General features: G+C 45.6%; 1 protein-coding gene across 1 annotated transcript in view; it reads left to right on the plus strand.

Moving 5' to 3' along the window:
• CPOX (coproporphyrinogen oxidase) overlaps positions 1 to 24,970 on the plus strand; it is a 43,915-nt gene that overhangs the window by 13,448 nt on the left and 5,497 nt on the right. Inside the window, exons 2-6 of the mRNA XM_082245518.1 lie at positions 2,708 to 2,851; positions 6,650 to 6,760; positions 8,561 to 8,702; positions 19,894 to 20,112; positions 23,275 to 23,379. Of these exons, the coding sequence (XP_082101644.1) occupies positions 2,708 to 2,851; positions 6,650 to 6,760; positions 8,561 to 8,702; positions 19,894 to 20,112; positions 23,275 to 23,379 (721 nt within the window). The remainder of the gene's footprint in view (positions 1 to 2,707; positions 2,852 to 6,649; positions 6,761 to 8,560; positions 8,703 to 19,893; positions 20,113 to 23,274; positions 23,380 to 24,970) is intronic.

Below are 24,970 nucleotides of genomic sequence, written 5' to 3' on the forward strand. Positions count from 1 at the left end.
CCCGTCTACAAAATGAGATGAGCGCAGGGAGAATGGTCCCCGGTGGAAGCAAGAGCATCATCAAATCAAAGGGAACTTCTGGCAGTGCAGAGGGCCTTCGAGTTTTTTTCATGCAGAGGTCAGCGGTCACCATCTGCAGATTCAATCCAATGACATTGCAACAGTAGCATACCTCAACAAGGGGGTACAAGAAGTCGGAATTTGCAATTCACAGCCCAAAAGATTCTATCTTGGGCCGAGGTGAATCTAGCCTCCATTTCAGCACTTCATCTGAAAGGGACTCAGAATTGTTTGGCAGATTACCTCAGCTGCCACCAGGTGTGTTGGGACAATTGGTCCCTCCAACCTGGACATTATTTGCAGTAATTGCCAGCGAGTGGGGTTCCCCAGAGGAGGACCTTTTTGTAGCCCAAACAACAAAAAAAGGGATTATTTTCCCTGAATCCAGGGGAGAAGTCTCTGGAGAAATCCCTTGTCATTCAGCCTCTAATGCCTTCCCTCCTAATAGACTATAGACTAATCCCCGGAAATCCTCCAGAAGTTTCTTCTGGAAATCACCAATTTGATCCTTTTGATCCCTTTTTGTCCCTTCAAGCTTTAGTGACTGTTCCCTTATGGCACTTTTCCACTGCAAGTACCGGCTAGTACTGGCTCGGCTCTACTCGGCCCTGCTTGGCCCGGTTTGCTTTTCCACTGCTGGTACCGCATGGTATAGTGTCGGAACGGTACGGTATAGGTTTGCTTTTCCACTAAAGTAGTACTAAAGTTAAGTGGGTGGGATAACAATGGGGTGGGTGGGATTCTCTGACCAATCAGTGGCTAGTAGTGACTGCATGCAAAGGATTGTGGGATATGGTACCAGTTTGGTACCTGTTGGAACCACAATCGAGTAGGTACTGTTTTTTCAGAGCTGTACCGTACCGTTCGGTTCCATGCAGTGGAAAAGCAAACCTATACCGTACCGTACCGAACCGTTCCGACCCTATACCATGCGGTACCAGCAGTGGAAAAGCACAAAAGCGTGCCGAACCGGTACGGTTCCATGCAGTGGAAAAGCGCCATTTGAGTCCCTAAAAACTAAATTCCTGATTCCAGTTACGTCAGCTCGCAGGGTCAGTGAATTGCAGGCGCTCTCAATTAGGGAGCCTTTCCTCACAATTTTGGATGATGGAGTATGATAGAGTGGTGTTAAAACTGACCTGGGGTTTTTGCCAAAGGTAGTCACTTGACCTTTCATAGATCACAGGATATTGTGCTACCAACCTTTTTTGTAATTTTAATAAAAATGAAAAGAGGAATTTTAGTTTTTTTTGGATGTCAGAAGGGTTCTTCTCGCATACCCAGAAGTTACCAAAACCTTTAGAAAATCTGAGGCCTTATTTGTTCATTTTTTCTTTTTTTTTTTTTTTTTCTGGGACACACAAGGGTAATGGAGCCTCTAAGGCCACCATAGCCACGTGGATAAAGCAGACAATTGTGCTGAAGCCTATAGTTAGGAATGCTTCTTTTTTTTTTTTTTTTTTTTTTTTTTATGCACATTCAACAAGAGCCTGGTCCGCATCTTGGACTGAAAGGGACAAATATGTAAGGTGGCCACCTGGTCTAATTTTTCGACCGTTTGTTAAACATTATTGCCTGGACCTCCTCTCTTCCCAGGAGTAGGCATTTGGTCGAAAAAGGTTCTCCAGCCATTGGTCCCTCCCTAGGATGGTTATTTCTGGTTCCTTGTCTCATGGGCTGTCCTGGAAGATGACTTGAGAAAAGCTTACCAGTAACTCCTTTTCTGAGAGTCTTCCAGGACAGCCAGATTCCCACCTGGTGATGTTGTGTATTATGCATAGGTTTGTTTTGCCAGGGACGTCTTATGGTTCTCGAATACTGAAGGGGAGGACTAGAGGAGCGCCTCTTATCTGGTGGAGTTAACATGTTTCCTGTCCTGGTAGGAGGAGCCCTAGGTCTCATGGGCAGTCCCGGAAGATTCTCAGAAAAGGAGTTGCCGGTAAGTCTAACTCCGCTTTTAATCAAGGATGTCTCTCTGTATTGCTGCATTGATCTTTCCCTCAATCCTGACTAGTCTCCCAGTTGCTGCAGCTGAAATACCTCCCCACAGCATGCTGCTGCCACCACCATGCTTCACTGTAGGGAGGGTATTGGCCAGGTGATGAGCGGTGTCTGGTTTCCTCCAGACACGGTGCTTTACATTGGGGGCCAAAGAGTTAAATCTTTCATCAGGCCTTTTGGCAAACTCCAGGTGGGCTGTCATGTGCCTTTCCAAATCCTGTCCGATCAACTGAATTTACCACAGGTGGACTCCAATCCAAAAAGTTGTATAACATGATCAGTGGAAACAGGAGGCACCTGAGCTCTATTTTGAGTGCCATGGGAAAGTCTGAATGTGGTTTTTTTTTTTTTTTTTTTTTTTTATATACATTTGCAAAGTTTTCAAACAAATTTCTTTCATGTTGTCATTATGGGGTATTGTTTGTAGAATTTTGAGGCAAGTAATGAATGTAATCCATTTTGGAATAAGGCTGTAACAACAAAATGTGGAAATAATGTAGCACTGAATAATTTCTGGATGCACTGTATCTGATTCGATCTTCAGTTATCTCTATATACAATACATAGCTGGTGTTTTATGTTCCATTCCAGGTCCTCAGTCCACATGGAACATTTTTATAATTAAAGCTCCTTTTTTTTGTTGCAGGTGGCGGAGGCGTCAGCTGTGTTCTCCAGGATGGGAAGGTCTTTGAGAAGGCAGGAGTTAATGTGTCTGTGGTCCATGGATACCTGTCACAAGAATCCATTCAACAGATGAAGAGTAGAGGAAAGAACCTTAAAACCAAAGATGGTAGGAGCTCTTCTATGGTGTGTTTTATGTTCATATACTTTTCTCATGGCACACAGTTGGATTTCTTTGCACAGAATTAGTGGAAATGACCTCCCCACCCAGTATGACCTTTCTTCTTCCTGTACACACTTTAAGGATTGCATTGTTCACATCTTAGACCAAGGAGGGGGTACAGTATATGACGACATTTGTATTGGTTGGGGCTATATTTAGAACTATTCTTTAGGCACAACTTGGGGCTTTAAAAATAAACCCTCTCTTCCAGCTTGCTAGGGGTTTGCAACAGCACTACTATTGCATCTCTCTTCCCTTTCCTTCCTCCTCCAGGTTATGTACAAAACTGAGGCCGGGGCTATGTGTTTGCTATATGACCAGGAGGGGGCAGAAATCGTAGTGTTAAGTTGGCCATACACTAATTTAAATTCAGTTGGTCCAGCTTGGATCAGCCAAATTTCGACCAGTTTGTGAGTTTCCTCACCAGACAAAAGTTAATTGTTCATCTGACTTCTGGTCTAAAAAGAGACCTGTTGTAAAATCTTTATTGATCAGGACTGCAGCCGCTGATCAGTATACTCTGACAGTGGAGGGCACTGCTGTCCAAATACAATGTCCCAGCAGGTGGAATACCTTTATCCACCTCATTTATGTGGATGGGGGAAGTCTATGTTAGCCACCAGGGTGGAAAAAAAACATAAAGATATGTTTGGCCAGCTATAGGGTCTCAAAATCTGCAGTGTTTCTAGCAGGAGCTGGAACCTCCACCCCATCAAAATACCCTTAAAGGATAAGTTCGCCTTTTTTTTTAGTTACACCCATATATAGGGTGTAACATACTAGTGAGCAGCCCCCACAACCCCAACCCTCCCTAAATTTTTTTTTTTTTTTTTTTTTTTGTTCCACCTCCTCTTTATTGATTCATACGCCTATGTGAAGGGCCTTCAGCTACCAGGGATGCACAGGTGTTCCATGCAGGCAGTCTGTATTACATCAGTACGTGTACGGTGCACGGATCAATGCTTCAGACCTTTGTATAGATCAGTATGCCTGTGTGAATGAGGCCTAAGGCCCCTTTCATACATGTGTGCCCTAAAAGTTGCATGATTTTTCTGCAACTTTTTTGACTGTACTTGAAGCTGTCAATGGACCTCAAAACGCATCAACGTCGGACTAAAGTAGTGCAGGCAGTACTTTGAAGTTGCAACTTGAAGTCGCACAGATCTGAACAGTACTCATTGGAAATCATGAAGTATGACTTGTCATGCGACTTCGCAGCCCCAAGTCGCACAAGTGTGAAAGGGGCTTAAGTAGGCTCAGTGGATGGAGGTAATAATGCTATGCAATGAGCAGGCTGGAGTACAAGATGAAGGCTAATTTCCTTAGAGCAATGTAGGTCCTCTTTCTGTTTTAGCTAATTGGGGAAATTATTGTAAACCACGTTTAACAGCAATTCCTCTTTTTTTAGGACTTGAACGGCAACCAGAATATACCACCAAATGGTTTTTAAAGAGTTGCTATTAAGTTGGTCATGACTAGAAGGATGATGGCAACCACTGTCCAAAACTGATTAAACACATGTTCTTGAAATGTTTGTAAACCACAAGATTGGCTGTACAGAATTATAAATTCAATGGACAGTAAAATGTGTATATCAATGGTAAATGTGGATATTACAACTCTTGGTATCCGTTTACCACAGGATTTGCTTTAAATCAGGGGTGTCCAACCTGTGGCCTATGGGCTGAATGCAGCCCATAGACGGCTATGAATACAGCCCAACACAAACCATAAGCTTATTTAACCTTCTGTGTTTTTTTTTTTTTTTTTTTTGAGTCTTCCCAAACAAAAATATCCCATTTCTCAGTCACACCTTTATTCATTTTATCAGTTTTTAGCTGCACCTACTGTACATTTTGTGAGCAACTATTTTCAAGGACACAAAGGGCAAAATTGGAACCAAAATATAGGAGCACCTTGAGAATTCATTGAGAATTGCTACTACATCCATCCAACCAGATATTGATGCATTCGTAAAAGATTATCTATATCAGTGATCGTTAAAGGAGTTGTAAAGTCAGAAGTGTGCATTAAGATAAAAAAACCTGTGTGAAGCAGCAGCCTCCCCAGCACCCCCTAATACTTACCTGAGCCCCATCTCTGTCCAATGATGTCCACGAGTCCCTCAGCCATCCGGGACTCTCTCTTCTAAATGAGACATAGCCGCGATGCTATTGGCTCCCGCGGCTTTCAGTCAGCAAGCTAATCAGGCGAGAGGGGGCGGGCCGAACTACAGCTACATGTCTGAATGGATATATGGAGCTTCAACTTGGCTCGGGTACCCCAATGGCAAGCTGCTTGCTGTGGAGGCACTCGACAGAAGGGGAGGGGCTAGGATCAGCAAATGGGGACCTGAGAAGAGAAGGATCTGGGCTGCACTGTGCAAATCCATTGCACAGAGGAGAGAAGTATAACATGTTGGTTTTTATTTTTTTACGAGACATTACAATCTCTTTTAACTTGGGATTTGCCTGGTTGTTTTTTTTTTTTTTTTTTGCTCATCAGCTCTCCTTACTGTTAGTGTATTTTGTGTGGCACTAGAACATTCTTCTTCCAATATGGCCCAGGAAGGTCAAAAGCTTGGACCCTCCTGTTTTTAACCACTTGCCGACCGCCGCACGACTATTTACTGCGGCGGTCAGCCCCTCACAGGCAGAGTGACCTAGTACTACGTCTCTAGCCTGTGAGGGTCTAGGGAGCAAGCGCGCGCCCCGAAGGCACGCTCCCGCGTGGTCACGGACCCACCCAGCGTATGACCGGTGGACCCGATCGTCCACCGGTCACTCGTGATCGTCGGTGAAGAGGGAGAAAGGCAGGCGGCTAATGTAAACAAGCCGCCTGTCATTCTCCCTGGTGTATGAATGGTGATTATACGGTTCTATGTAGAACCGTTGATCACTGTTCATACATCTCAAGCCACAGCCAATTACAGTTAGAATCACGCCCCTAGGGACACACATAGCCCCTCCCTCTCAAAAAAGTTAACCCCCTTCACTGCCGGTGTAATTTTACAATAACAGTGCATATGTATAGCACTGATTACTGTAGAAATGTCACTGGTAACCCCAAAAATGTCAGTCAAGGGTCCGATCTGTCCGCCGCAATGTCGCAGTAGCGCAAAAGAAATCGCAGATCGCCGCCATTACGCGTTAAAAAAAACAACAAAAAATGACAAATCTTTCCCTTTGTTAGTAAACGCGATAACTTTTGCGCAAACCAATCAAAATACGCTTTTTTTTTTTTTTTTTTTTTTTACCAAACATATGTAGCCTAAAACAAATTGGCTGAAAATGTTAAAAAAAATTTAGATTTTTACATTTTTTTTTTTTTGGGGGAATTTCATATAAAAAAATGTGAAAAATATTGTTGTTTTTGCAAAATTGACGCTTTTTTTTTTTTTTGTTTATAGCGCATGATCAAAAAATCGCACAGGTGATCAAATACCACCAAAAGAAATCTGTTTGTGGGAAAAAAAGGACGTCAAATTCGTTTGGGTACAGCGTTGCACGACCTAGCAATTGTCCGTTAAAGTCACGCAGTGCCGAATCGCAAAATAGGCCCTGGTCAGGAAGGGGGTAAAATCTTCCTGGGCTTAAGTGGTTAAAGGGAGTCATGTGTCTCAGCAATGTAGAGCACACTGGGCAATGTGCAGTTTGTTTTTTCAGTATTCATTATTGGTTTACTGTTAGAAGTGGCTCGTGAATACTTTCCTTCCTAAATGCTTTTTTCTTTTCCTTTTTTCAGGAAAGCTGCCTTTCTCTGCCATGGGGGTCAGTTCGGTTATCCATCCCAAGAATCCCCATGTCCCAACCATCCACTTCAACTACAGATACTTTGAAATTGAGGAGGCTGATGGTAAGAATATTAACATAATGTCAGCTGTGCCTGGAAAAGAATGTTCTGTATTCTATATGTAATGTTTTGGACTTTCTTTTTATGCTTGATATTTTAGTTATCTACTGTTTCAATACTGTCTGAAGACAGCTGTGTAGAGTAAACCTAATGAGATCCCAGATATTCAAAAATACGTCATCGAAGGTTCCCTGCAATTCTGTCCAGTGATGGACCACTCAAGCAATGTGCAAATGGAACTTGACCTGTACCTTGCCCCCTCCCATCTCTGGAAGATTGTTGCTTTTAAAGGGTTAATTCACCTTTACCAAAAACTGCCTATGCATATAAGGGGTGCCTATAGAGAAACTGTGCAGCTCTGACTAAAGTTGAATGCCCTTGCTATAGGTGTAGGCCATTTGCGTACCTACCGGAGCCTGGTTGAAAAACCCAGAGTACTGTGGTATAATCCGGTCCCGCCTTGTGTGTTGGACCTTGCTAAGACACTCAACCAATTCAAACCCCTTCACATGCATGCTGTCTCTCCCCCGTTGCAATACCTCTGATCTCCGCATCCCTGCAGTGGAGGCAGTAATGAACCATACATGTGCAGGGGTTTGAGAGCTCACTCCTGGGATAGGGTGGTGAGAAGTAATGGCTGAAAGTGTCTTGGCAACAAGGCAGGATGGGATGATGCCATCTCTGGGAGTTTTTCAGCCAGGCTTTGGAAGGTAGGTAAATGGCCTATACCTATAGCAAGGGCGTTATTCAACTTTAGTCAGAGCTGCCCAGTTTGTTTTTCTATACAGGTGAGGTGCCCCTTATCTGCATAGGTAGTTTTTTGGTAAAGGTGAATGAACCCTTTAACCACCAGTAGACTCTATCGACTTTTCGAAAAGGATGGATTATTCTTTAGTTTTCTCTCTATTACCTAAAGCGTGTCTGTAGCCAGACCTTGCTGAATGCCCAAAGAATGCCTGCTTCTTATTGCATGCAGTCCCTGTTTGGCCAACTCTTATCCACCTAGCTCCTTTAACAAAAAAGTACGGTAGATAAAAAAAAAAGAGAAAATCGACTCGTCAAGCCAAGAGGTGCTGTTAGAGCTGCCTACAGCTTGATTTTCCAAGGAGTCCGGTTGGAATTCAGAGTATGGCTTGCTTGGGAAAGGATTTCTCACTTTAATGTCCTCTATTTCTGATTTATGGCATTGGGACAGGAAGTGAAATGAAATATCCACAGATGGATAGGGACTGCAAAAAATAATCCAACATGAATTTTAAAGCGGAGTACCACCCAAAAGTGGAACTTCCGCTTTAAGTACCCCTGACATGCCACTTTTTTTTTGGGGGGGGGGGGGGGGTTGTCAGCAGGGACCTAGTTTTGACAGGTACCTGCTCCCACTTTTCGGGCAGTCCGAGCGGGGGTTCTCCTTTCCCCCCTCCCACCCTGCAATCACATCAGAGGTCCCTGAATATTTCCCAGCCATTGAGGATGCGCAGTGCACACCTGGCTGTGAAGCCACAAGCTGTCACAGCCAGGTGCCACCACTAGTGATGCTGCGGAGAGGAGTGAGGCTTCGGGCGGCCACATCGCTGGACCATGGGACAGGTGAGTGTGTTTTTAAGAAGTCAGCAGCTACACTTTTTTTGTAGCTGCTGACCTTTTATTCAACACAAATGGCTGGAACTCTTCTCTGCTCTGTCCAAAACAAGAGTGTTTTGTTATTGAATAAACGTTTAACTTCCTCCTCCGCCTCCTGTTCTTGCCTTTTTTTAAAACCGTGGTTTTCCCATTCCTCTTCATTCCTTGTGTTGTCTCCTTCAGGCACCAAGCAGTGGTGGTTTGGCGGTGGCACAGACCTGACCCCAACTTACCTGAACAAGGAAGATGTGCTGCATTTCCATCAGACTCTGAAGGAAGCCTGTGATAAACATAGCCCTGATTTCTATCCTAAGTTTAAAAAGTGGTAAGTGGCTAGATAAATATATTTCTTTTGATCAGGAATTCAACAACTGTGTGTGTGTGTGTGTGTGTGTGTGTGTGTGTGTGTGTGTGTGTGTGTATATATATATATATATATATATATATATATATATATATATATATATATAATATAATCTCTATCTGCAGTTGTAAAATGTGTACATTCTGGGTAAAGGCTGCATAAATCTTACTGGAGTGACATCTATAAATGAGACCCCAAAGTGTGCAGACATTTATGTGGGAATATATTCACCATCTGTTTGTGTAGTCCTGGGGGAGAGCTCAGCATGTTGTGGCCCACGGAGCCCTCTAATGTGACCTTGAACCAGAGAGAAGCATACTCTGGGTCGGAAACCTGTTGATGGCAGTCTGGGCTTGCGATCTGCCTCAGAGTGCAGTGAGCCAGTGCCCGGCTGCAGAGGGAGCAGGTGGCCCTTAAGCCCATGCTTCCTCTGTAATGCCATCTCCTGTCCCAAGCAGGGTGATGCCAAATGCACTCCACTGCTAATCCTTACTAGCAGCCTAAATAGCAATGGCAGCAGCTGTAAGAGAAAAAGAAGGTCCATGTGTTTAAAGCATACACTGGACATAATGGCTTTTGCAATGGACATTTTGACACCTATAAAAGGGGTTAACCACTATTGGTCTGTTTTTACACTGATCTACGGGTGCAGTGCATCTACGGCTTTTCTGCTGGTTAGCTGCACTGAGCCATTAACTTCTATTATATCCTGCAGGTTTGGTGCGCTTTCAGAAAGACCACCACGCCCGCAAGATGTAATATTTGGTAAACCTCCAACAGTGATTGAACCCACACAAAATGATGATGATTGTTTAAAATCTAATCTTCATTATGCTTCTCAAAATAAAAAAAATAAATTCTGAACCATTTCATTGTGGCTCGCAATGGGTTACCAAATCACTTAAGTGGCCCTCGCCCTTCAAAAGGTTAAGCATCCTTGGTGCAGTCGCTTTAGGGCAGGAACAAATTGCCTTGTGGGTAGCCATTTAGGATCTGCATGCATCAAACTGCCTTTGTCTGTATTGCAGAGCATTTAGCATCTGGTCACACCAGTGAGACTTTTCATTCAATTTGAAACCATTATATCGCATGACAAGTCTCATCCTATTGTCCACAATCAAAGCAGTCATATTGGTGCGACTCAGAATCCATTGGAGTTGCACTGATTTTGAAAGTAGTTCCTTCACTACTTTTTGCAATAGACCTCTGTATGTGAAGTCTCACAGATATCTTCCAAGTAGCACCTGAAGTCGCACTGACATGCGGCTTTGAAATTGTGCGATTGCAAGTGAACCTGCACGATTTCAAAGCCGCATTCAGTGTGACCAAACTCAAGACAAAAGCACCCCATTAAGCTGCTGTTTGTAGTATTCAGCAAGCCCTATAAGCATTGGTTGTGGGGTGGCTGTGTGGAGCATAGTCTGATGCGGGTGAGGTTCTTGAAGTCATCTGGATCTTAAATGGCCATTTGACTTCTGATCTGTCATTGTGCAGCAGTTCAAAAATGAAATGAATGGAACAAGTCATGTGTTACCAACTTCCACTTTTCAACATAGACATAACTTCATTCATCCAAACCAAATCTCATTTCTGTCATAAACCTCTTGTATGTGGGGTCTTAACTGTGTATAACATACATGCTGGAGCTCTAAGATAAAGAGGGTGCGTTGGTGTTGACTGACCTCTGATATGGAGCATTCTTCCACTATCGGCAAACACACACAGTATGCTCAGGAGTGCATTCCTGTTCATTCTGCTTAATGTGTAATTTTTTACCAGTGCTTGCCCACCCCCTTCTCCCTTCCCCCCCCCCCCCCCCCCCAACTGCCAGGACCATCAAAAAAAACACACACACACTTTGAACTCTTTACTATTGGGCTTGGCTTATGTTTTACAATTACAGTTGTGCTCCATAAGTTTATATACCCTGGCAGAATTTATGATTTCTTGGCCATTTTTCTGAGAGTATGAATGATAACACAAAAACTTTTCTTTCACTCATGGTTAATGTTTGGCTGAAGCCATTTATTATCAATCAACTGTGTTTTACTCTTTTTATCATGACAACAAACTACCCAAATGACCCTGATCAAAAGTTTACATACCCCAGTTCTTAATATTGTGTATTGTCCCCTTTAACATCAATGACAGCTTGAAGTCTTTTTTGTGATATTTGTGGATGAGGCTCTTTATCTTCTCAGATGGTAAAGCTGCCCATTCTTCCTAGCAAAAAGCCTCCAGTTCCTCCCCTTCTTGGGCTGTCTTGCAAGAACTGCAAGTTTTGAGTGGCCCATCGATACTGAGGTCAGGAGACTGAGATGGCCACTCCAGAACCTTTCACTTGGTTCTGCTGTAGCCAATGACATGTTGACTTGGCCTTGTGTTTAGGATCATTGTCCTGTTGGAATGTCCAAGTACGTCCCATGAAAGTTTCTGGGCTGATGAATGCAAATTTTCCTCCAGTATTTTTTGATAAAATACTGCATTCATCTTGCCATCAATTCTGACCAAATTTCCTGTGCCTTTTTTTTGTAGCTTGCATCAACGATCCACCTCATTGTTTCACAGTAAGAATGGGTGTACCTTTTCATCATAGGACTTGTTGACTCCTCTCTAATTTTAGCGTTTATGGTTGTGGCCAAAAAGCTAAATTTTGGTCTCAGTACTCCAAGTGACTTTGTGCCAGAATGTTTGAGGCTTGTCTCTGTGCTGTTTGGCGTATTGTAAGTGGGATACTTTGTGGCATTTGCGTAGTAATGGCTTTCTTCTGGCGACTCAACCATGCAGGCCATCTTTCAAGTGCCTCCTTAGTGTGCATCTTGAAACAGCCACACCACATGTTTTTCCTGTATTTCACCTGAAGGTATTTGTGGGTTTTTCTTTGCATCCTAAACAGTTTTCCTGGCAGTTGTGGCTGAAATTTTAGTTGGGTCTACCTGACCGTGGTTTGATTTCAACAGAACCCCTCATTTCTCTTACATCCTCTGACAGTTGCCGCCCACTCATACAGTCTGCACTTCTGGGTATTGGTCTTATCCACAGGAATAAGCTAGACATAAGATTTTGTTAGAAAACATTCACAAAACCTTTGAATAGACACACCTACAGGGGGCAGTCCCTCTGGTCCAATACCCCCAGCTAGCAGCATTCCCAAATCAGTTTGTCTTTGCCTAGCATAGGAGTAGGCTGGCTTTTCCCTGGCTGGGGCTGCAGTCTCAGCCTTTTTACTTATTTTTTTTCTCTCTCTGAGAAAGTGTTTTCTTTTATAATAGCCGTTTATTTGTTCCTGCACTTAGTTGGACTTCGGAAGACTACAGCGTTTGCGGGTTGGGAATCGCACTGGCTATCCTAGGGCCTTATGGAATCCCAGCCTGCCATTGAGCGTTAACAGGCTATGCGTACGCCCAGGCCTTCGCAAACGACTATGCCCCTGTCCTCAGGGCAGAGCCTGCAAAGTGGCTACTTCGCCTGGGATGTCTCAACTGCGGTCCGCCGCGTGTTGCTAGCCTCCTTTTCGGCTGACTGCACCACCACCCAGAGTGGGAGGCTTCCTGTCAGAGCGGTACCCACGTTTCGCTGGACCGGCGAGTACCATGCTACCTCTGTCTGTGGCAATTGTCTGTTGGGGTGTGTATGTGGGCCCTCTGTTTATGGGGATGGCAGTGCACATGGAACTGTGATATCCCCCTCATGTCTGTCAGTGCAGTCCCTGTGTCCCTGCGGGGGCGCTATGGTGGTTCTACCGCTGTGTGGGGGTTGCGGGGGTCCCTGAGGTGCTTCGGCAACGTTTTGGAGGTACGGAGCAGGCTGTTTGGCCTTATTGTGAGGGCAGCAGCCATTTTCTACCATTCTTTTGGCGCCCTTTGGGCGCCATCTTTAGTGTGGGCGCTATGTTTCTTTAGGTGAACAGCGGCCGTTTTGCTGGAGCCTTCTCAATAGACTTGTATTGGCAACCATTTTCTTGTGGCTCAGAGCTGTGTTCTGCCTCTAGTGGCGTGAGGTCACTTCCTTTCTTCTCACAGGCAGATCGAGCTGGCAGCGTGTCACAAGGTATAGGCACACTTTGGGGGATTTTATGATGGTGTTTCTTGGGCTGCATTCCTGCTGGCTTTCATTCTTTTGCAGTTTTTAGTAGCACAGGCTTAGTTCCTCATTGCGGTGGGAACCACGGTAATTGCAGATTTTAAAGGGCCAACGCCTTTTTAAATTCTGAAGTGCTATGATGGAGTCCCAGGACAGCAAATTCCCCCCTGCTCTGGTGGAGGGTTCAGGTACTCCTGAATCCTCGGCTATAGTCTCACTTACTGCTGCACTTGGCGACTTTAGCGTCAAAAGTTTATTTGTTAATGTCTGACCGGGCTTCTAGGAAGAAGAAGCCGAGGTTCTCTTAGTCTTCTGATTCAGAGCCAGATATGGTTGCCACGGACAGTGTACCACCTGAGGGGTCTTAGTCCTCTCGGTCGGATGTGGAGGATGAGGATTCCACCTCCGGTTCAGCAAGAGAACGTGCTGCAATGTCTGCGCTTATTAGCGCTGTGAAAGACACGCTAAATTTAGATGAGCCCCAACTGTCGGGATAAGCGGTCTTCCTTTTGGGACCCGCAAAGCTCCGAAGTCTGGGTCAGGTTTTTCCCTGCCCCGCTGAGTTTCATGAGACCGTGAATGAACAATTAAAACGCAATTTTGTGGTGCCCAAGCGTTTTCAGTACCGTTATCCCTTTGCGGTTCCGGTGCATACGCGCTGGACTGTGGCTCCTAAGGTGGACCACACTGTGTCCAGGTTGAATAAAGCCACTTTAACGCCCGCGGAGTATTCTCTGGTGTTTAAAGACCCGGCGGATAGGCGGGTGGAAAATCTTACCCGCTACATCTACATGGTTGCGGGTTCCTTAATGAAACCGGTGTTCGCTTCCGTAATGCTCTCAGGCTGTTGTGGAGTGGGTCAAGGTGCTTAAACGCACACTTATTGCTGACTCCGCCCCTCGTGCTACTCTGGAGATGGTGGATCAAACTATTCAGGTTGTTTTTATACGTATGTGACGCGGCCCTGGATGAGGCCCCTTTAGTCTCACGCCTGTCTGCAGTTGCTGTGACGACTCGTCGCATCGTTTGGTTGAAAAGCTGGTCGACCAACCACTCTTCCAAGAAGATGGTGTCTGACATCCCTTATACCGGGAGTCGTCTTTTTGGGGACTCTCTGGATGAACTGGTGAAGGGGGTCACTGGGGGTAAGAGCACGCTGCTGCCCCAGGTGTCCAGGGGAAGATCCTTCTGCGGTAAGCGGGGCCCTTCATTTAAAGCGGTAGTATCCCGCTTTTTGACACTTTTACCTACAGGTAAGCCTATAATGAGGCTTACCTGTAGGTACAAATAATATCTCCTAAACCGGCACGGTTTAGGAGATATTTACAGTGCATGCAGCCGCTCGCGCTCTGAAGGTCCGGGGGGACCTTCAATCTATTTGCCGGGAGCTTGCCGGAAAATCGCGCATGCGCGGGAGTGACGTCATCGCGGCTCCGGCCAATCATCGTGCCGGAGCCGTCTCTTCCAGCCAATCACCGCGCCAGAGCCGCCGAACCCGGAAGAGACGGCGAGGGATCATGGCAGCGCCCGCAGCGATGTCCGGGGGTCCGTGTCGGGGCTTCGTTCTAAGGTAAGTTACACATAATGAGCTAGTATGCGATGCATACTAGCTCATTATGCCTTTTTGTCTTGCAGGTTTTTTTTTTTTTTTTTTTTTTGTTCTTTGGGTTTACAACCGCTTTAAACCTAACCAGGGGTCCTTTCGTGCCTTCAAGGCACAAGACAAAGGTAAGGCCTCTGGTGGCCAGAAGAAGCGGGCAAGCCTAAAGCCACCACACAGGCACGGCGGCCCAGTCCGCCTCGACCTGAAGGGGCGCCCTCACCCTTTTCAGGGGTGGGGGTACGTCTGCGCTGTTTTCCCGAACCTTGGCTGGCCAAGATTCAGGACAGGTGGGTTCAAGAACTCATTTGATCAGGGTACAAGACCGAGTTTCGATCACGCCCAGCAGACAGATTCTTTCCCTCAAATCTTCATTTGACCCCAGATCGTTTCCGAGATCTCCATCGGGCGGTTCAGGATCTCCTCGCCCAGGAAGTGGTTGTCCCGGTGCCACATTGGGACAGGTTTCGGGGTTTTTACTCAAATCTGCTCGCAGTGCCCAGAAAAGAGGGCAAGGTGCGTCCGATTCTGGACTTAAAGTTTCTGAACCACTTTGTGCGGGTCCAGAAATTCCGGATTGGAGTCCCTCTGGTCAGTGGTGGCATCCCTGAGTCCAGGGAATTTCCTGGCTTCCATAGATCTCAAGGATGCGTATCTACACATCCCTATATACGAGGGTCATCGGAGGTACCTCCGATTCGCAATTGCCGAGGAGCATTATCCGTTCGTGGTGTTGCCTTTCGGCCTCGCTTTGGCTCCAAGGGTTTTTACCAAAGTGTTGGCTCCTGTTCTTGCCTTGTTGCGGGTTCAGGGGATTGCCATCCTGGGGTACCTGGACGATCCCCTTTTAAGGTCGAGTTCCAGTGCCACTCTGTTGCGCGATCTATGCACCACGGTTCAGACTCTCCAGGAGTTCGGGTGGACCATCAATTTTCAGAAGTCGACATTTTCCTCTTCTGTTCATCTCCCTTACCTGGGGGATGATTCTGGACTCCGCCCAGGTGAAGGTCGGTCTTCCGGAGGAAAAACTCCGGACTCAGGGACAACGAGTTCTCCTCGCTCCGGACCTGCATGTGGTCCCTGGGCTTGATGGTGTCGGCTTTCGAGGCAGTACCGTTTGCACAATTTCACACACTATCTCTGCAAGCGGAGATCCTGACCAGGTGGGACAGACATCCTCATTCCTTGGAAAGGAGGATCTCTTTGAGCCCTCAAGTCAGATTGGATCTTCTGTGGTGGCTTCAGTCTCCGACTCTGCAGGAAGGAGAGTCCTTTCGACCGTTGCTATGGACTGTGGTAACCACGGATGCCAGCCTGTCGGGCTGGGGTGGTGTTCTGGGCAATCTGTCTGCACTGGGCACTTGTTCGAAGGGAGAGTCCTCCCTTCCGATAAATGTCTTGGAACTGCAAGCGATCAGGCTCTGTTTGCTCCGTTGGTCGGATCGTCTGCGGGGCTGTCTGGTGTGGGTGCAGACGGACAACGCCACTGCGATGGCTTACATCAATCACCAAGGGGGCACCAGGAGTGCTCCGGCAGCCAAGGAAGTGGCCGAGATTCTATCTTGGGCCGAGACGCAGGTTCCAGCGATTTCGGCTGTTCACATTCCAGGTGTGGAGAACTGGCAAGCGGACTATCTGAGTCGCCAGACCCTGGACCAGGGGGAATGGTCCCTACATCCGGAGGTGTTGCAGAGGCTGTGTGCGCGGTGGGTATCCCCGGATGTGGATCTGTTCGCGTCTCGGCTAAACAACAAGGTGGGAAGGTTCGTGGCAAGAACACGCGACCCTCTGGCGGACGCGTTGGTAGTGCCTTGGAATCGGTATCGCCTTGATTTATGCCCCGATTCAGTTGTTGTCCAGGTTCCTTCGCAGGTTGGTCTCGGAACCGATTCTAGTGGCTGCGCCTGTCTTGGTATGCGGACATCATGCAACTGGTTGTCGAGCCTCCCTGGCGGCTCCCACTGCGAGACTATCTCCTGTCTCAGGGGCCGATCTTCCATCCTGCTTTACAGTCGCTGGCTTTGACGGCGTGGCTGTTGAAAGCCAGGCCTTGAGAGATAGGGGTCATTCCTACATTACTCAAGGCTAGGAAAGCCTCGTCTGGTAAGATTTATTATCGTACCTGGAAGGCTTTATTTCGCCTGGTGTGAATCGCAGGGGTTCCATCCCCGCTCCTTTTCGGTGGCGAGGGTGTTAGCGTTCCTGCAAACTGGTGTGGAGTAGCGATTGGCGCTGACCACTAATAAGGGCCAGTTATCTGCGCTGACCATTCTTTTTTAACGCCCTCTGGCGTCTAATTCCTTTATCCGCACTTTCATTCAAGGGGTGAGTCATCTGGCTCCCCCTAGGAGGGCACCCTTGCCTCCTTGGGACCTGAATTTGGTTTTGTCCATTTTGCAACGTACTCCTTTTGATAACATCCGGGAGATTCCTCTGCCGGTGCTGTCACGGAAAGTTGCCTTCCTGGTGGCGGTCACATCTGCTCAGAGTGTCGGAGTTGGCGGCCCTGTCGTGCTGCTCCCCCTATCTGGTTGTTCATAGGGACAAAGTGGTCTTGCGACCTCCTCAGTCCTTTCTTCCGAAAGTGGTTTCGGATTTCCAGCTCAACGAGGACATTGTCTTACCTTCGCTGTGTGCGAAGCCTAAGCATCCTAAGGAGTTTGCCTTGTATTCCTTGGATGTGGTAAGGGCGATCAGGGTTTCGTCTACTGAATCCTTCAGAAAGTCGGATTCTCTTTTTGTCCTTCCTGAGGGACCTCGGAAGGGTACGGCTGCGTCTGCGGCAACCATTTCCAAATGGATCAGACGATTGTACAGGCCTATTCAATTAGGGATCGGGTTCCACCTTTCCCAGTCACGGTGCACTCTACCAGAACGGTTAGTGCGTCCTGGGCCTTCCGCCATCAGGTGTCGGTGTCCCAGGTGTGCAAGGCGACGACCTGGTCATCCGTGCATACCTTTTACTAAACTTGATGTTCTGGCTTCGGCAGATGCCTCTTGGCCGCAAAGTTCTGAGTGCGGCAGTGCCTTAGGGCAGTGGTTCTCAATTCCGGTCCTCGGGACCCACTAACAGGCCAGATTTTAAGTATTACCTTGGGGGATGCAGACTAGAATACTGCAATCACTGAGCAGCAAATGAGATCACCTGTGATGTAATTTAGTTATCTTGCAAACCTGGCCTGTTGGTGGGTCCCGAGGACGGGAATTGAGAACCACTGCCTTAGGGGAGACATGGCGGTTTTTAGCCTGTCTCCTCCTTTCGGGTTTTTTTCCCACATGGTTATTTTTCTTCCTGGGTTTGTTCGCTCCTGTTGAGCTTTCCTGTTACCCAGTGGTTACCTTTCTGGTTCAGATAAGGTTCTTTTCTCTGACCTGGGTGCTGCATTGCCTTTTTTGACGGTTACGTTTCCCACCCCTCACATCTACACTGCTTTGGGACGTCCCCAGAAGTGCAGACTGTATGGGGGGCGACTGTCAGGACGTAAGAGAAAATAATTTTATGGTAAGTTCTTACAAAAATTCTATTTTTCTACTTCTTGATTAGAGTTTGAACACTGCTGATTGGCATTCTCAATTCCTTGGATCTTCTTTTTTCTTTTTTCTTTTTTCTTTTTTCTTTTTTCTTTTTCTTGTTTTTCTTTTTTCTTTTTTCTTTTTTCTTTTTCTTGTTTTTATACAGTTCACAACTACCTTTTTTCCCCGCAGATCCTTTTGACAATTATTTGCTTTCCCCCATGACTCAGAATCCAGAAACGTCAGTGCAGCACTGGATGAAAGATGCAAGGGTTTGTCAGGAGTCCAGAAACTCATTGACCTTTTATACACACACGAATTGCAAACAAACCGATCACAGGTGAGGATGGTTACCTTTTTAATAGCCATTCAAACCCCTTTTGTATCGGCTTTTTTGCATGTGATCAGGCCAAAGTCACCAGGGTATGTAAACTTTTGATCAGGGTCATTTGGGTAGTTTGTTTCCATTCTGATTTAAACAGAGTAAACAGTTGATAATAAATGAATTCAGCCAAGCACTAACCATGAGTAAAATAATTTTTATCATTCATAGTCTTTGAAAAAATGTCCAAGAAAACATAAATGTATACTTATGAGCACAACTGCATACAAAACTCCTGTACTGTGATTAAAGTATGGAACTTTTTATTTTTTTTACTTTTAACTACTTGCCATCCTGGCCAATTCTGACATTCTCATCCACGTGTTAAAATCAACTTTTTTTTTTTTTTTAAGAGAATAAAATGGTGGTTGCCATTTTTGGCAATACCTCACATGTGGTGCAATCACTGTGTACATAGGCTCACAGGACTTATGCAAGTGTTTGCATTTGTGTGGAGTCTGGGTCGTGTGTGTGTGTGGGGTTTTTTTTTTTTTTCTTCCTATAGAAATACCAAACATGTCATACTTGCCTACTGTTTTGCACAGAGCAGTCTGGAGCCTCCTTCGGTCCCTCTTCTGTGATCCATGCCCCACCCCTCTTGTTCAGTTCCCGCACCTCAAGCAGCTTGCTGTGGAGGCATCCGGGTCGCAGCTCCCTGTGTCCATGCAGACACAGAGCCCCGGCCCCGCCCTCTCTCCCCTGATTAGTTAGCTGACTTTGACAGCAGCCAATGGTGCCGCTGCAGTGTTTTAGCCAATCGGGAGGGAGAATCTCAGACGGCTGAGTCACTCGTGGATATCTCTGGACAGAGGAGCCTCAGGTAAGTGTTAGGGGGCTGAGGAGGGGTTGCTGCACACAGTTTTTTTTTTTTTTTTAACTAAATTGCTATCCCAAGGGAATAAACATCCCATCCTAATGGCTGAGGCAGTGGCAGGTCCTTCTATGGAAAGATCTGGGATCTATTAGACCCCTGATCTCTCCTCTGCCCTCCAAAGCAGTGGAGGGGGGGGGGGCCCTGTAAAGTGATTGGGCGGCTGTAGAGGCACTCAAATTACTGTTGCATGAAAGCTCCTCACCAGCTGCAAATTCTAAACAATCATGGCTTCTTCCCAAGGACATATGGGAAGTGGTTAAATAGAGTAGGGCAGGGTTAAAATCATTGTTGGATATAGTCTCCCCTCCCATATTTGTCTTATTTAAAGATATTCCCTTCACTTTTGATACTGTGACTGGACAGGAAATTAGGACAATGTTCCAATGTGAGCTGGGGAATGTAATGTGATCTGCTGCCTCTATATACCCATTGAATAGCTGGCTCCACTGAACCTCAAGGGGTTAAACAAAAACTGAGATTACATAATGCGCACACACATCTGTGATTCTCCTTCCTTTAATTTTTTGATGAACTAGTGAATCTTTACTCTGGCTGTGGTGTGACTATCCAGAATATTTTTGCAGCGAGTGTTTTTATGTGTATTCCTATGTCCTTTTTTTTTTTTTTTTTTTTTCTTTTTTTCCTCTCTTGTAGACTCAGTAAAAGTGTCTGATGTTTAATGTATATTTTGTCCTTGTAGGTGTGATGACTACTTTTTCATCCAGCACCGCGGAGAGCGCAGAGGAGTTGGAGGAATCTTCTTCGATGACCTGGACTCTCCATCTAGGGAGGAACTCCTCCAGTTTGTAGAGAGCTGTGCTAAAGCTGTAGTGCCGTGTTATGTCCCTATAGTAATTAAGCACAAGAATGACCCCTTCACCCCAGAGGAGAAACAGTGGCAGCAGCTGAGAAGGGGACGGTAAGTAGTTAATTATACTAAACCAAACTTAATAAAATAATTTGCCGAGATGGTGTCCGATTCTGCCAAATAGAGTTTAAAAAAAAAAAAAAAAAAAAACTACAGCTAAGTTGTAGTAATTGAAGAGGTTTCAGTTTCTTAGGCCAAACTCTTAACTGGAAGAAAAGGGAACTCTTTACAGTAATCACCCACTGCTGTCCTGCCTGATCTTTGTAGCTTATTTGTCTGTGCCCCCTATGTTGTATGACTGCGATGTGCAGAGCTTAAAGCCCAGCTCTAGTTAAATCTGCCATTGGCACTACCAAAACTACAGGCCATAGACTGCTAATACGATGTCAGTCTACATTACTTTGCGTCTGTCATTCCAAAAGAGGGCATTTTAATGGTTTATGGAATAGACACTGGGTGGCGCTCTTCTTTTTTTGGAAAGATTCCCTAGATTAGCAGACACCTTCCTTATGTTGGTATGATGAAGAGAGAAGGTATGGTGATTTGTTTCAGAACAATGAAAGTATTTGCTATTGCTGGTCCTCTCCTATTCTCCAGAGGCAGAAAAATTGCAGAAATACAGCTGGTTGATGGAACTTTAGTTATTAAAGGGCTCAGTCACACCATCTGCAGAGATCTGTGGATTTTTACTTTCATGCATAGAATACACAAAGGTTTAAAAAAAATAATAAAAAAAACCTTGAGCCTTTAGAACCACTTTAAAGCCTTTAAAGAGATATCTGCAAAGCAAACTGTTTAATCAAACCTGGATGTGGGCTTTAACTTTCTATAGTTTGTCTGGACCAAGCTGGTCAAAACGAACCATTGTATAACGTGCCCACTGGGAATGCTGTATAATCCGTATACAGCGCTGTGTTCCGGAACAAAGGTAGCTTTCTAATCCATGAATTAAATACTAGACTTTCTCGAATTGAAGTGGAGAGGCAGGCAGATGTCACAATATCTTCCTCAACCAATCGGAGGAAGTCTTGTCTGCTCTTGCTTTGTGTCCAGTGCATCCCTATACTTGAGGAAAGGGCTCCCTCCAGGCATTTGTACACTTTTAATCTATCCGGTATTGTATATTAGAGCTGCATGATTCTGAATAAAATGAGAATCATGATTTGTTTGCTTAGAATAAAGGTCATGATTCTTACATTATACAAAAGAATTGGTCTAACTTTACTGGGTTTTTTTTTCCTCATTTAACCACTTTAGCCCCGAGGATTTGGCTGCTCAATGACCAGGCCCTATTTTGCGATTCGGCACTGCATGACTTTTAACGGACTATTGCGTGGTCTGGCGACGCTGTATCCAAACAAAATTGATGTCGTGTTTTTTTTTTTTTTTTTTTTATGAAATTCTCAAAAAAAAGTAATCAATTTTAACATCTTAGGCCAACTTGTATTCTGCTATATATTTGGTTAAAAAAATCACAAGCATGTTTGGTTTGCGCAAAAGTTATTGCTAAGTAAAATGGAAGGTGATGGCGCTGCTTATTTTATAAAGTGCAAATAAATACTTTATAAAATAAGCAGCGCCATCACCTTCCATTTTACTTATCTATCTATATAGCCTTCGGCTATAGTTCAAGGGAGGCTGCAGCTTTTTTGTGCACACACTTTATTAATCCTTCCCGTAGCGCGGATTTATTTAGATGCAAAAGTTATTGCGTTTACTAACTACGGGAAAGATGTGTTTGTTTTTTAGGACTATGACATTGCAGCGGACTGATCGGATCCCTAACTGACATTTTTGACACTTTTGTGGGTACCAGTGACATTACTACAGTAATCAGTGCTAAAAATATGCACTGTTACTGTTAAAATGACACTGGCAGGGAAGGGGTTAACTGTACTGGTGATCAAGGGGTTAAATGTGTCCCTAGGGGTGTGATTCTAACTATGGCGGGGCATGGCTTGTTGAGTAATTAGACATGCGATCATATATAGCAGGATCACTTAGCCTCTATGATCACTTCAGGGAGAATGACAGACGGCTGTGTTTTACATACATTGGTTTATGTACATGGTATCAATTGCTTCATTCTCCAGGAGCTGGCTGCATACTCTCACCACATGAGGCCGGGCATTTTTGTGCACCAGCATAGGGTCTGACAATGGGTCCAAGGATTTCATCCCAAATCCTAATGGCGAGGTCTGAGTGTCCATCCATTGATATGCCTCCTCAGACCATCACTTACCCACAACCAAATCCGTCATGCTGAACGATGTTACAGGCAGCATAACGTTCTCATGGCTTCTTCAGACCCTTTCACGTCTGTCATCTGTGCTCAGGGCGGACCTGCCTTGTCTGGTGATCAATGGCAAATGCCAATCGATCTCCACATTGCTAGGCAGTAAGCGCAGGGCCAACTAGAGGATGTCGGGCCCTCCCTCCTGAAGACTTTCTGATTGTTTGGTCAGAGACATTCACACCAGTGGCCTGCTGGAGGTAATTTTGTAGGGCTCTGGCTGTGCTCATCTTGTGCACAAAGGAACAGATACCAGTCCTGCTGATGGGTTAAGGACCTTCTGTAAACCCCGTCCAGCTCTCCTAGAGTAACTGCCTGTCTTCTGGAATCTCCTCCATGCTCTTGAGACTGTGCTGGGAGAAACGGCAAACCTTCTGGCAATGGCACGTATTGATGTGCCATCCTGGAGGAGTTGGACTGCCTGTGCAACCTCTATAGGGTCTAGGTATCGCCTCATGTGTTTGGCTAGGGTTAGTGTCACTACTGATAGCATAACAAGTGAAAAACAGAAAAATGGAGTAAGGGGGGGGGGGGTGGGGTGGACATTTTGGTGCCCTTCATCTGTAAAACCATTCCTGTTTTGGGGGGTTGTCTCATTGTTACCCATCTAGTGCACCTGTTAATTTCATTACCGCTGAAACTGATTAACAACCCCCTCCGCTACTTAACTGACCAGATCAATATCCCAGGAGTTTAATTGACTTGATGCTGTACTATGGTCCTTTTTTTTTTTTTTTTTTTTTTTTTTTTAAGCAGTGTGTTCATGTAGGGATCAGTAGATGGCATCAGATAATCCTGGAAGCATTGAATGTAGCTTCTTCAGCAAGATTCTTTTAACATCATGTAGTTCAGTGCAGAGGTGCTTCTGTTTTAAAATGTGTCTTGGTTGGTTTAATGATTTACTGATATATTTACCCTAGATATGTGGAGTTCAATCTCGTATATGACAGAGGTACCAAGTTTGGCCTTGCGACTCCTGGCTCCAGGATAGAGAGCATCCTGATGTCCCTGCCATTGACTGCCAGGTAAAGATTTTGTTAAATGGGTAAATGTTTCTTGATGTCCTAGAACTATATCCTATCATCACAGCCTCTCCCTCTCGGCTATTAACTTCACAACGAAAGGCTCCAGTATGACAGTCTAAAAAAGTGCCAAATCCCGCTATGTGATACACAATCTTGGTAAAGTAAACCCCCCCCCTCAAAAAAAAAAGTCCTTAACTTTCTGAGTAAGCCAAATCCTTCATTTGTGTCTCACATGCTCCCCTTCCCAGACACTGCAGCTCACGGTGGGAGGGTTTTGACAAGGGTAGTTTTGCCAGTTTAGAAAGCAGTGGGAAGAACTGTGGCCATGTGTTGACTGCCCCCCCCCCCCCTGCACCATCTTTTCTTCCCATTGTAGTGCAAGCAGGCTCAGCCTACATGAGTGACAACTCTGCTGTAAATGCTGGTGCAGTGCAGCATTGTTGCCACACGATCACAGGGAGCTGCTCAGATGGACTTGACTGATAGAAAAAACAGGTATTTGTGGGAACCCATGGTATGTATGTGAGATGCTGCAAGGAAGTGTAGTCCTGTGCCTGCTGCTGTGTGTGCTGGCTGCGAAGGAGCCTGCCAACGCTCCAGACAGTGGTAGATGAGAGCTGACGGTCCCTGGAGCCGCACATCAGAATAAGACGACTGTGTGTGTGTGTGTGTGTGTGTGTGTGTGTGTGTGTGTGTATACAAGTAGCAGTCTCAGCCTGTACCCCTGCTAGGCCACACCCCCAGCGTGTTGCACTCCGCTCGCCGGAGATTACTCCATGAGGATGGTGTTTATGGGACTTTGCGGAAGCGGGGGGGGGAAGAGAAGAGATAGTGAAAGCCAATTCGCATTTTTATAATGAAGTGCTGCAGCATATATTAATGTGAGGCATATTTCTATTTTAACCACTTGCCGTCCGCTCACCGTCGGCTCACCGGCGGAGCGGTGCGGCTCTCGTTCTGGGACAACATTATATGACAGTGCCCCAGAATGGCCGTGCCGTGTTCCTAGGACACGGCGCGACCCCGATCTTGGTAAAGAGCCAATGATGTGGCTTTTTACCCATGTGATTGGCTGTGTCCACAGCCGGTCACATGTAAATGAGGAAGTGCCGTTTACTGGTTCTCCTTGCCTGTGTGTGTGTGTGTGTGTGTGTGTGTGTGTGTGTGTGTGTGTGTGTGTGTGTGTGTGTGTGTCGAGGCGAGCCGAGCCGAAGTCGGCTCCTCAGAGGGAAGTTCAGGAAAGGATATCGGGGCACTAACCATCAATGCCCTGATTGCAGTAAAATACAAAAGTGCCCAATCAGTGACCTTTTATCAGTGCCCATTAGTGATGCCAGTCAGTGCCTGCTCATCTGTGCTGCCCATCAGTGTCGTTCGTCAGTGCAGCCTATCAGTGAAGGAGAAAAATTACTTAGTTTTTCTTAATTTGTCAGTAAATTTTTTTAAATTTCTTTTATTTATTTATTTTTTTCAAAATGTTCTATCTTCCCAACGGTGATTAAATACCACCAAAAGAAAGCTGTGTGTGTGTGTGTGTGTGATATAATTTTATTTGGGTACAGCATTGCATGACCAAGCAATTGTCACTCAA

The sequence above is a fragment of the Pelophylax lessonae genome (genome assembly GCF_965119305.1).
Source record: "Pelophylax lessonae genome assembly, chromosome: 2".
In the NCBI taxonomy this organism is placed as follows: domain Eukaryota; kingdom Metazoa; phylum Chordata; class Amphibia; order Anura; family Ranidae; genus Pelophylax; species Pelophylax lessonae.